At 41.8% G+C, this 13,820-nt stretch overlaps 1 protein-coding gene across 3 annotated transcripts in view; it reads right to left on the reverse strand.

Annotated features, from left to right (window-relative positions):
- Positions 1-13,820, reverse strand: part of SPAG16 (sperm associated antigen 16) — a 359,782-nt gene that overhangs the window by 142,030 nt on the left and 203,932 nt on the right. For 2 of the 3 annotated variants that reach the window (XM_048309624.1, XM_048309623.1), the window contains one exon: positions 6,146-6,272. The exons of the other annotated variant lie outside the window; for it this stretch is intronic. In XM_048309624.1, the coding sequence (XP_048165581.1) occupies positions 6,146-6,272 (127 nt within the window). The remainder of the gene's footprint in view (positions 1-6,145; positions 6,273-13,820) is intronic. 3 annotated transcript variants of the gene reach the window in all.

Raw genomic sequence — 13,820 nt, forward strand, 5'->3', positions numbered from 1 at the left:
TCCCCTTGAAATTAAAAATGTAGCTTTTCTTCGTTGTTGGGACAAGACAGAAGAAGACAACTCATTAATGGGCTGAATTCCCACTGGCAAAAGGACTCTGACATCCACTGAACAGGACTGGGCATATCAGTGAATAGCAACAGCTTAATAAAACACTTATTACCTTTTAAGGGCCACTAATTCACCTGGAGCTTTAGAATCATGGAATCATTTAGGTTGGAAAAGACCTTCATGATCATCAAGTCCAACTGTTGAGCTCTGCAGAACAACCTGATCTAAAAGGTTTAGTCTAATTTAAACCTAGTTGAACAGGAGAAAAAAGCCTGTGGGATCAGCTGATGATACAGTTTGTTAAACTGTTGATTTAATGGTTTGATTTTGAAGACAAGACAAAGGACGACCTTTTCCAAAGGAAAGACATAGTTCCAGTCTGAGGGTGATCCTGGGGACAGCAGCCACACAGAGTTTGAAGCACAGTCGTTTTCCTAACTCTCAGGAAGAAGAAAAACCCACAGCAAAACAAGAACATCAGATATTTTCTTGCTTGCATCTGGGTCAACTGATCCAGGGTGCACTTCTGTGTTCATTATTTGAAATATTTTATTTCAATCTGCCTTTTTTACTGACGTTGTTTTGATACAAAGTCTGAATGTAGTATTTTTAAGAACTACAGTGACCAAATCAAGCTTTTTTCCCCCAATTATTTTTCATAATTAGAAAGAGATCTTGACTTTTTTCCTCAGCCATATTTCTGGTTTTGAGAAAACTGGCACTAACTCTCTAGGAAAGCATCCCAAACAGATTTAACATAAACCTTTTAAAGTTTTACTTTGTCTTTTGTGATACTACTTCTGGGAGAAAACATAATCTGCATTCACAACTATTTGTTCTTGATTTCATATTTCACTGTGACTCAAATTCCTTTTCATGTTAAGACAGGGAGTTTTAAAATATGAACCCATAATTTACAAATGCACAGAATCAGGAACACAGAATTTGTTACACTTCATGCCAGGAACTGGACTTATCCTTGCACATCCCTTATTTACAGCAAAATAACTCAATTGCACTGGGAGATTTGCATGGAAGAGCTCTTTGTCTCCAGTACTGACAACTTCAATCTTTGACCTACTTTTGAAGAGATTTGATTTGGACCTTAAACTGCCTGTCAGATGTTTTTTAAATGACCCATCCTGTCTATCCACTCAGCTCATGAATTCATTCCTCAGGAGTTCAAAAGAGTTCAAATAAAACTGACAAATCCAATACTCTGAGGAGATTCTGACTGATAATTTTGTGTTAAGGTGTTTACTTGGGGAAAAATCAACTGGAATAGGCCAAAAAGTACAAAGACAACCAGACTGCTTTTCAGAATCACTCCCTTTTGGCTGCTCAGTGCTTTTCTTATACACCTGATCCTTAAATACTCTGTCATTTTTCCTGAATTTGCTTCATGAATGCCCATTCCAAAGGGACACAGGCACAGAACCCCCCACCACAGATAGGCAGAATTCCTGCAGAGATCTGAGTGTTCCCATGTGCTTTAAGTCTACTGACAAAAAGGTTCTGACAAAATCCATATTGAAAAGCAAAACATCTACAAGCTAATTTATATTTCACGGGAAGAAACAAAACTACAGTGAGATATGTCAGGGAATTACTAATTTAAAAATTACTCAATAGTGATAAAATAAACACTGGAAAATAAGTGGTCTAAAAGAGAATCTCATTAGAAGAAAATAAATAAAAAAGGTTATCTAAGGAAATGATAAATTTGGAACAATTTCCCTGAATTTAACCAGAAGTTAAGCAGCTTTGAGCTGCAACAGGAACCACAGCACGGCTGTCCCAGGCTGAAGGCATCACAGGGTGGGAGAGGATGGGCTGTATTGTGAAGGAGAAAATTGCAAGGCTGCAGCTTAGATCAGCATCCTTGTAATTATTCTACATCCATATGAAACACACAGGCAGCCAAGTGCTCATCATTAAAATGCTGCAGCACAGCTGGAAACCTCAGCCAACAGCTCAGAAACTGCCCTGTGCATGGATTTATTTATTCTCTGGTAGGACATGGAGTGCAAAGCCCTTAGAAATGGCCATTGTCCTCAAATGACCCACGTGCCTTCAGCCAGAGCTCTTTTACAAAGGCAAAAATGCAAATGCCCACCCCCAAATTCTTGGGGTTTACTCTGCTATTTCTTTGGATGCACAGATGGATCATTTTGGGACCTCTGTGGGGCGGATCATGAAAAGCCAAGGAGAACAGAGCAGGCAGAACCTCGATTTAACACTCTCAGCACGTGGTGCTGGGGTTGCTGAGTGTTGCTGCTTCACCTACCAGGTGGGACATCCATTTGGGTTTCCCTGCTGTTTCCCACAGACCTAATTGTGTGGGAACTCTATCAAACTCAGCTAATGTTCAAGAGCCATTAGCAGACCTTGATAAGCAGATGCTGGAGCACAGAAGCTGCAATTTATTAGCAACTACTGCTCTAAAAAGGGCTGTGTCTGAGAACCTCTTTTATCCAATGCCACATTTGAAGACAAAACGCTGCCCTGCAGAAGCCCCCAGCAGCCTCTCCCTCTTTTCCCTGACTGCTTCTTCCTAATGAATTCCTCTGGGTGTGCTGCAGCCCTAGAGCCCCAGCCTGCCCTGCTGTATGGAGTGTGGTGCCCCACACTCAGGAACCATTCCCAGGGGCTGAGAGATCCAGTTTCTCCAGAGCCATGCACAGATCTCCCTGCAGGAGCATGAAAGGAGGCTCTGCCTGCATTCCCACTGCCCTCCCTCGCTCTGGGGCAGGGGAAACTGCGGGAGTCTCTGAGGAAGAAAATGGCCAGAGCCAGGTCATCACTGGGAGCCTCTTGCTGCTGTTCAGGCAGGATTGTGGGCAATTTCATTCTGTTTTTTCCCTTTTTCCTATGAGATTAGTGCCTGCATTATTCATCAAGGATCACACTACCTTGGAGCTTCTAACTTTTGATTCTGCTGTTCAGCTCACAAATTACTGACAAGGACACAATCTGATGTGCAGAGCCAGAACTGGCATCTGGTCACTGTTCTGCTGTGCTGCCTTACCCCTGCTCAAGTCATCTTTGACCCAAATATGAAAAAGTTGACATCTTGATGCCTTCCTGCCTGAATGTCAGAGGTATTAGTTCGATAGTGGGGTGGGAATGGGGTCCTTTTATTTGTGTTATGCAGCAATCTTCTGCAAAAGGAATGCAGAAAAAACAGGTCTTATCTTAAATCACTGAGCTGCCCTGCATAAAGAAACATATCCCAGCTAACTGAAATACTAACTTGAATATCAGTGAGCAGTAGAGACCAAAATGGACAAGAATTATCAAACACTATCTCAAATGCTTGTTATTTCACGAAATTGAACAGAAAAAGAGCACTGTATGACTGTGACTTTTTACAGAGCTCTGTGTGTGCTGAACTTCGTTCACAAGAACAGGGTCACTGACGTGAATGAGCCTGTCCCATTAAGGACACACAGAATTCTTCCCAAATCCTGGTTGGACACAATTCTCAGGGCATTACTACTGGAAGCTGCCTTTTAAATTACAGTCTCTCCACAACGTTTTCAAAAATGAAATATCCAGTTATAGAATCTGACATTTCAAAAGTCAGAAAGTAGATGAGATAGTTACTAAATCAATACATTTCAAACATGTAGAATGAAAAATGTGAGTCCTTCTTTCCCCCCTTCTATTTAATTATTTAAGTGTATAAATATTTGGTATCTCATCTGTCTGAAAAAAGAGCAGAGGTTCAGCCTGGCTCAAATGGTGTTGAGACAGATGTGAGCAGCCCCAAGCAATGGCTCCTGAGGCTGTGGGAGATGCAGAGGAGTGGCAGGTCCCTCATCGTGGGAGGAATTAACCCAGGCAGGGGAACTTGTACTCAGGGGGGCAGGGGCTCTTTTGCACCTCTCACATTCATCACTGGACACACCTTGCAATTCACAGTGGAGATGCTTTCCCTGATGTGTTGGCGAGGAAATGTTCTGGTGAAAAGCCAGAACATGCTTGCCTTTCTATGAAACTGGCACAAAGAGGAATAAATTCTGCAGCTTATCTTGGCACCAGAGCCATCAGCTTCACTGGCAAGAAATTCCCACCAGCGAACTGCAGCCTGGGTCTCCACATCTGATCTACTGCGTATCTGGCACAACACGAGCGTGGTTCCTGTCCAAATCCAACACCAAATCTGTAATTCTCCCTCAGTGTTTGGAAAGAGCCACAAGTGCAATTCATCTTTCTCTGTTCTCATTTTCCTATAGGCAACGTATCTTAGGTTTAAAATAAGAGTCAATGTGATGTAGATTTTTTTTTGAACCACTGGATGGATCTCACTTTCTGTTACCCAGGAAAAAAAATAAAGAGGAAAAAGTAATACCCTGCATTTCCAAAGTCTGCAGGCTGCATTAGAGTTCAGGCTTAGTAATTACAAAGATTTATGTCCCATCCTGCCCCAAATGCAGAGCTCATTGTCCATTCAACTTAACACTGCTCTGACTTACAGTTCTCTGTATCCATTATCCTTAATAATAAAGAGCTGACTGCACTTAATGATTGAAGAGCAAGATGTGATTAGCAATAGGAATCTGATTTATGAGAAAACAAACCTGAGCGTGGTTTTCATGTTTCATTAAAAGTATCTTAAATGTACTCCTTACTGCTAATTGATCTCACAGAGGTGAGAATATACTCTATTCCCAATTAATGGGACCAAATAATTCTTCTTCTTTCTGGAGGGAACATTTAATATCATTCAGCATTTAGAGGGAGGTGGAATCTTCACAGGGATTTCTCCACCTCAAGTGATGTTTCACTGTGGGCATTTATCCCAAATCTGCAAGATTTCCCACTGAACATGGAAAAACTTCAACAGCATAAATACACAACAAAATGCCATATACAACATTTTCTTTTCACAAAAGGTCTTTCCTATCTCAGCAAAATTACTCAAACTTGAATAACAATATTGGTGAGCAAATATAGAGGCTTTTTCCTTATGTTTGTCAAAGGAAAACTCCTTGATGACTCTGTTAATTTACTATGAGCAGGAGATTACCGAGATATTTGCAAGATAAAGTTCCTTGCAGGATTTATTGAAAACAAAACAAAGCAGAAATCTATTTTTCCATTAAGCATTTCACTTTTGTTTGTATTTCAATACTTTTCCCCCTCTTTTTGAATTATTCATATTTGGGTATCAAATATTCCTACAAACCAATGCATTTAGGGATAATGAGTCTTGACTAGTTTCATTTTAACTCACTGTGCTTTCTGACCAGGATTATTATTATTATTATTATTATTATTATTATTATTATTACTATTATTATTATTATTATGAAATGACCTTCTGTTCAGTCTGTTTCTATGATCCATAAATAGCAATTGACTAATGAGCATCTCAAGTACTCCACCGTCATTTCCACGGCAGTTTTTCCTACCCTGTGTTTGTGTATCTCTGATGACAACACCATTTAATCCACAGCAATAGCTCTGCCTGCTTCCTCTCAAATCCCTTCCATGAATACAACCCTCTTCCTTCATTCGAGGCTGCAGTCTTGTACCTTTACACTGCCTGAGAAATGCAGAGTGGCTGTAACACCAACTGAAGGAACAATTTGAGAACTTCTAAAGTTGCTCCATACCAGAGAAACAGCAATAATTATTAGATTTTCTGATGACAGAGGAAAAAAATTCCTCTTGCCTTGTTCTCACATTCTACTCGAAGAGGATTTGCATATTTGGTGTGCGAAGCAGCAGGGACAAATACACTCTCCAGTGTACTCAATGCATTTTTACCTATTCCAAAGAAAGAAGGTAGAGAACAGCAAAGGAAAAGACACAGAGTTTCTGTCACTACCTGCAGTGATTTATTACGGAGAAAATAACACTTATTCCCTGAGGAATCAGCAGAGTTCAGGAGGAGGGAAGATCCCTTCTGGAGGAAGTGGTATATGGTGTCATTTTTGGTCAGAAGGTAACAACTGTGTTAGTGAATATTTTACTGCCACATCACCCTTACTTTCTGTTTCGATTTCACACTGGGTCTCATCTTCCTCATGTCACATACGTCACTATTTGCTTGAATTCAAGGAAGACCAAGGCAAAGCCTGCTTACCATTCTGACATCCCAGAGAGACAAGGTCTTGTCAGCAGAGCTGGTGAGCGCGGTGCTGGAGAAGGGCAGGAACTCGATGCTGTTGACTGACTCCTTGTGCCCACGCAGGGTGTATCTGCACCTCTCACTGCAGAAGAGAACAGGAATGCAGTACCCGCCACGCAGGGCAATATGAACAACACACAACTTTAGGGTAAATGAAGAACACATTTCATGCATCTCCCCAGCTGCTCTCTAGAAAAATGAACATTGACAGTGATTCCTCATGCAAGCACCGAACCAAGGAGACAGTTACAAAACCCAACCTATTGCTGTTCGCTTCCCAGTAATGAAAGCTGGAGCAGGAAGGTACAAAGAAATGAGAGGTGAGTTTTAAAAGACTGAATCCTACGCAGCAACAATGAAAGCACCACTTTGTGTTCCCTGGGTGCATCCTCAAAAACCTTGTTGATGCAGAACTAAAAGGGAATGTGGATGAAAAGGTAGGATACCATTTCCTTTTTAAGGATATCAAATTCCTTCTTTTCAAAGGGTCTGAGAGATCTATTGGACCATGCCCACGTGCACCTTGAAGAAAGCCAGTGAGTGCTGGCAACCTGGTTTTCCTCTCAAGGTCCGTGAAAAGGCTCAGAGAAAGCAACTGATGCCTGGGAGCTCTTCACTGAGGGTGAAGTCTTGTCCCTGTGGACACCTAAAACCCTCTTCACTGAAGGAGAGGTCTCTGGCTATGGATGAACAATAGCACTGGCCATTGTAAGCTCCAAATTCTTAAAGCAGAGGTGAGGGAACAGAGGTTCACCCCAACAGTCGAGGTGTTCATCATGAAGTGACAACAGCTCAGATGGAATTACCTGTGAAGTGGTTCTGAAAGTTCTTTCAAGGCTGAGGACAGCCAGCCACTACACCTTCTCCCAGATGAGCAGCTGTGGAGTACCACTGGAGAGCTTCTGGGTTGGCTTTCTCACCTCGTTGCTTTATTTTCTTTGAATGAGTTAATTTCTAAGACAACACTATTGGTCCTTCTCAGCTGAGGGGACGGACCTGATGTAGATGGACCTCAAGACAGGAAGCTTTTCCCATTGTAGGAAACTGGACACAACCACGATGACACTGCTGTGGAGAATCAGTTCTCTCACCAAACAGCCTGACCGTGGCTGTACAGCCGTAATTTCGTGGAAGCTTTTTGGGTTTTGCTTTGCCTTCTATGTACATACCAGAGCAGAATGTTCCTTACTGAGGAGAAGGAAGAGCCCAAGGATGCCCCATCCAGACAACACAGAAGGTGACAGACAAATCTGGGATTACTTAAACTCAGCAGACTGGCAAAGGCTTAACTCCTTCAGGAGCATGTCAATAGGGGGGACAATTGAAATGATCCAGGATCCATCGCTCATTATTACTCAAGGGTATCACTCCATGATTTCTTTAGATATACGTAAAACGTAAATGTGCAGTATTTGTATTGTTATATCCTGTGCAAACACACAGATAGGGGAGCATACTGTGGAAAAAACTAATCAATGTAAACTCAGTAGCAGTACTATCCTCTTTGTTCAGCTGAGTCAAAAATAGTATGAAAAAGTAAAAGCCAACAACTCATCATAAATTACTGCAGCTTTCAGTGACAGCTTAGAATTTTATTCCTTGCTCATGTGATTCTGACAGTAGAAACACACCTCCCCTGAGCTGGCTGCTGCTGAATATATCACTGGGGCTTGCAAATTAGATTACTGGGTGGCTCTTAACAGAGAAATTTCTTACAATATTTATTAAGGAAGCTGTCAGCAGGGGGGAATTAAAGATGTGATTTTTCTTCCTTTTTTTTTCCCTGCCTATATGTCCCCAGAAGACTCTCAGAGCTCTTGCAGGTTCTTTATCACCAGCACAGGAGAGCAGTGTCTGCAGTGAGGTGCAGGCCAGGAGAGCTGCAAGTTTGGATGGACACTCCCTTGAGCACGGATCTAACACAGGCACTCCTCAGATCTGTTTTAGTGCCTCTCCATTTCCCAGACTGGAATGATATCCTGTGCTGAACACCACACCTGTCCCCACAAAGGGAGAGCAGAAGGGAGATAAGCAGCTTCTGAGCAGAAATATTATCCAGGAAATAGATTTCAAAGAAATATTAGATTCCACTGGCATCATTTTACAGAATCTATGTTTTTCTATTATAAGTAATACATTATACCACCCAGTGTTATCTGTTATGTAGCCTACATGTGTTATTTTATCACGAGGACTCATTTTAAACTAGACATAAAGTGTTTGGCTGTTGGAAGTCGGTGTACAAGGTATCTGATATTCACGATCACTTGATATATGACAGTAAAATAACTTCAATAACATAATTCTTTTGTCTCACAGTCTCATGGCAATGTTTTACACCACAAAATACGCCTTTTCCATCTCAGATATTACACTTTTATGTGTGCCTAGGTATGCCATTTTTTAACGGTGCCCAATGATTTCCTGTTTGCCTGTTCCACTGTAGAGGCTCTAAGCTGCTGAACAGTTTCTGACAAGCAAAATCCTGCTGCATTTTTTGGTGGGCACTCAGCATTTTTGAAAACACAGACAGCTTTCCATACCACAGTGTGAGAGTGGTTCCATTGGAAGAAAGGGGATATTTTCCTGTAATAACAGGGTGTGTCTATGCCCTCTTCAAAGGCTGGGGGAGAACAATGTCTTCAACCTGCTTGACCAGGCCTGGGGTGAAAGAACACAGGAAAAGGAAGGAAGGTAAAGGAAAAAAAAAGGTATTTTGTTTGTCAGGCACTGATGAAAGATCTGGACCATCTCAGGCAGCCAGGCTGCAAGAACAGGCTTGTGAGAGATTAATTAGGTGCCAAAGCAGGAAGGCCCATTCAGCATCCCTTAGCAAGGTGAAAATGGACTAAAGTGATGGACCATGACAGCAGCAGAAGGGAAGGAAATGATTTGCACTTTTCCATCAGGAACACAAACACCCAGCCCTGATGCAGCCTCTCTCCTTCCCACTTCCCTATCACTGCACACTGATGAGCTCTGGCTCTTGAGATCTCATTTACCACTCTGGTAACTGACTGACTGAATATTGCTGAGAACCTTCCCCCAGTGCTACATAAAATAAACTCATCTTTCCTTCCAGCTGAGACATAATTTCGGCAAGATTGTCTTGTACCAGCTATCTTCTCTTTGGAAAGGGCAACTATTTATCTAGATGTTCTTTTTCCACAAAAAAATAAGTTGATATGAAGGGTAGAGTATCACCCTGTTTTTTCATGGAAGCTCATGTTTCTACCCTTGGTACAAGTTTATCTACATTAGAATAAATCTGTAGCTGCATTCACTGTCTGAGGGTTTTTCTCATTGTGAACACAGAGCCTCATGGCTATAAGCATCACAACCTCTGAGTACCCTCGTTCCAAAGACAGAGGGGATCATGTATGAACAGCAGGTTAGACACTTGCACAACTCTTGATGCCTCAAGAGGCTCTCAGTAAATGATGCCACAGGAGAAATGCTGCTCAGTAGCTCAGTATTTTGCAGAGTGGATTCTAAACCTCACTCAAGACACCAGTCCAACCTTCATCCTTTCCCTGTGTTAGTACAGGACTAATTATCCTCAGTGTTCTCTTTTTCTCTGCAGAATCAATTCCTCTCCCTTAAATTCAGGTGAGGTAATGATGTCCATCAATCAATCAGCCTTCATTCTACTGCACCAGGTTTGGATGTTTCCTAAGAGTTTCAAACAAACATGGACAGATACTTACCCAGAAGCACACCTATTCCAGGAATGGTGGCTCAATTAGCCATACCAATATTGATATCATTATTTTAACAGATTGGAAAGATTTTATTTTTAGAGACTTCTTTTTTGAAAACCACATTCTGGAATGGCTCATTCAAATTCCAAAGGGCTTTCAGTAAAACTGCATTGAAAACAGAAGATATGAAACATTTCCACTTACATAAGACATCCATGAATATTCCCAGGCTCTGCACAAATTTAAAACAGCAGCCAAAAAATGCACCAGTCAGATATTCCATTGACTGTGCAGAAATTAAAAGGAAATACAGGTAGTGGGTAGATTCCTCTTTCCCTGCATACTTTCCCAGTAAAACTCAGGAAGAGCAGAGCAGTGCCCAGCCCGCCCTCACTTCCAGACACGCAGCAAACCATAGCCATGAGGCAGATGTGACATGTGGCCAATTCTTCTGCTACTTAAGTGTTTCAAAAAACCACCCCATGCATGCATGCTGGCAATCCTATGAAATCAGGATGTTTTTGCCCCCTTTCTTGTAATTTTTTTTTTTAAGCATGTGGGTTCTATGTCAGCTCTAGTTGGAAAAATTGGGGCAGAAGGGTGACACCATTTCAGTGAGTACTTAGGTAGTCGTAATTAGTTATTTTATTTCTGTGCCATATTGAATCTCAGTTCAAGCATGGTAATTAAAACTACCTATAGAGCCAATCAAAATTAATGAGAGGAGTCCATGCCTCTCCCAACCACCCTTTTCCATGCCTTCAGAGGAATTCATTAAATGCACAGACACTCCCAAACTGTACTATCTTTCCCAAAAACTGCTCTCTCAAATCATCCCATGGAGGGAACACTAAACTAAACTCTCTCTCATGTCTATTGAGAATCATTCTCCTGTGTGACCTGCAATCACAATTTTCGGGGTAAGTTACACCAGAAAGTGACCTGCTGTGAAGGTGGACACAGCATTTCTGAGGAAGATTTGTAAGGACACACCACAACCAGCCTCCAGTGCTCTTACTGGGCTGTAACTGTAACAGTGAAAAGGAGAATCTTTTTAACAAAACCAAATTCTATCACTTTCTCATCATAAGGCTCTACCTCCAAAATGGGTTTAAATTCGGCATACGACTTTCCCAGCCAAGATCAATGGCCAAGGATAGCAAATGGGCTGGCTTAAGACATTAAAATGCCAGCTTGGTTTATGCTGTTATAAATGCATCCTATCATGTCTTTACATTTTATGACCTCTATTTTATTTCTAGGTAGCTTCACATACGACACATCCAATTATTCATGTCAAGAATGTAAAACCACCCGTATTTCAGTAAAAATGTGCCTGCCATCATTTATGACAGTGATTTTTTTTTTGACCCATTATTTCACTAAATGTAACACATTTTCTGAGACATTGACATGTGAGGACACTTACTCTGTAAAGTACATTTGTCTCTGAAAAGATACATGACAGTATGATGCTGTCAATATGAAACACTTTGTTCAATTATTACTTATCTTCAATAAAATGGAGCTCTCTTCCAATTGTGAACATTCATTGTGCCCTCTTTCAAACCAGTGTTTGACACTTGGAAAAAAACAGTGCTAAAGGAGATGTTACTGCAGTTTCTGTGACAATGCAAACATTTCTCCTCCAGTATTTAGAAACATTTAGAAAGAAAATATAAATTTAATCCTTTTCTGTGTAATTTATCTTCATATTTAACACCTGTGGAACGTTTTAATCTCTGCAATCTGAGTGCTCTGCAAAACAAGGAGCAATCCCCTGATTTAAACAAAGTTCCAAGTCAGGGTTTCTCTGGATCAATCTGCAGAGCTACTCATGAGTTACTCAATCTGGTGAAATCTGGTGTCAGATAATTTTAATTTTTACACTTTTTAAGTTCACTCTGAGCAGAAGCAGGATTAAGTACTAAACCCTGCTGTCATCACTCCCATCAGGGGCTGCTTTGAGCTCGGGCACGAAGGGCTGAACCGCCCATGCACCGTGAGCATGTCCCACTCCTGCTGGAAGCAGCACAAGCTGTGCCACTGATGTCAGGAGGAGCAGGATTAGATCCAGGTCTATCACCACAGGAGCCTGACAGCTCACACTTTGCTCTGGTGCACAGTAAATTGAGCATGTAAAAGGAAACTGATCTCTGAAGAGGGATGGATTTAACTGGTAAGTGCAAGGGGGTGATTTTTCCCCTTCCTCTGTCCTTGTCTTCCTCCTTCTGCCAAAAGCAAAGCAAAAGCTTCCCAACTAGGAAGGCTGAGCCAAGGAAGAAAGAACCCCAATGATATAAATGTTTTATTAGTGTTTTCTAGGTATATAAACAAACATTACTCATCTGACTCGGCACGTTTGTAAGTCTGCTATAAAATCCTGTAACATCCTTTTCTCAGACCTCCTTGAAAACAATTGTACTGTTAAAACACAGAGGTTCTGAATAGGATCAAATTGTGTCCTTCCACTGACAGGACATAAGTCAACGTCAGCAGTTACATTTTTGTCTTGCTTGGTAAGTTTTGAAAGGCTGCAGCAGTTTATTTTTGAGTGCAGATTTCCTCTCTGAGATCAAGCAAGGCTCTTTCCCCCTCCCTTTATGGCAGCCAAACTGAGCACGGCAGCTTTCCTTTAACAACAGTTTGTAAAGACTCAACACAACCCTCAGCAGCCCTGCCTCAGCTCCTGCTGAAAACAGCAATAAAAGCCACCAGGATTTAGCAGGCAAAGAGATTCCACCCGCTGCAAGAGGCAACTGCAGTCCCAACCCTCTCCTGGCCCTGCTGGTGTAAGGAACACCCTGAGCTTTCTGCTCACACAGGATGCACCTACACCTCCAGGTACCCCCCCCAGTCTGCTCCAAATTTGTCTCACACATATTGCAAGCCCCACTTTTAGCAAAGCTCTAAGAGAAGTCTGAAAGGCAGTGCCTGGGCATGACAGTCCTTAAATGTGGGTCTTGTTTGATGAGGTGTGAGCACACCGAGTGCTCCCAGCCCAGCCCAGCCCAGCCCAGCCCAGCCCCACGCACTGTGGGGTTCACTCTTGAGAGCACCTCAGGAGTGTTAAAGCCTTGACAGAGCACGGAGGTGGCCCAAAGCACCTCAGTGTGGCCATAAGCTTGTCTCATCCTTCCCTTCCCTCTCCACATGCTCCCATTCTGTGATGCCCCCTCCACACCCTCCTACTCCTGAGGCATTCGTGCGCTGTTAACAAGATACTCTGTCAACAGCAACACCCAAACGGGACAGGAAAGCTATTTTATTGTGTTGGAAATTCATTTCATCTCCAGGGACCTTGCCTCCTTACATATTTTGCTGTTCTAAAAATTACTTCGTCCCATTTCTATAACTTGAAAGAGCCTCTTTGGCAAATAATACACAGAAAGGGAAAATTGAACGTACCTGAGAACAAAAAAATACAAAAAAGCACACACAGAACAGAAAAAGAGGGCAATGCATTACATTAAATGAAGTCTGATAGCTTGAACTTCAGATTCAGTGAGGTCTAATAGTGAGGGACATTTGGCAAAATTCCCCTAATAAATTTATAATTAACCAGCAGAAAGCAATGCTCCAGTCAGATTTCTATTCTGCAGTGAAATTAGGTAACAGCCAAATAAGCACAGTACTTGAAAGAGAGTTCTGTGAATGCAGGAGAAAGGCTGCAAAACTTCATGCCTTACCTTTGGGATTAGAATGCTTATTTGCCTCAATTCCTGATAATTTATGTAACACAGTATGTATTACTGGAAAAGTAGCCAATTATAACACTGTATTTATTTTTCTGGCAGAGCTCTACTGTGTGTATTTAAGCAGAAGCTGTGTGTTTATTGAGCCTGTGGAAACTCCCACTACCAGGCAGACACTGATCTACTGACTACAAAGATGCAGCACTGAGTTAAAAAATACTGTCAGAGAAAAAA

This window comes from Corvus hawaiiensis, chromosome 7, assembly GCF_020740725.1.
Source record: "Corvus hawaiiensis isolate bCorHaw1 chromosome 7, bCorHaw1.pri.cur, whole genome shotgun sequence".
Classification (NCBI taxonomy): Eukaryota; Metazoa; Chordata; class Aves; order Passeriformes; family Corvidae; genus Corvus; species Corvus hawaiiensis.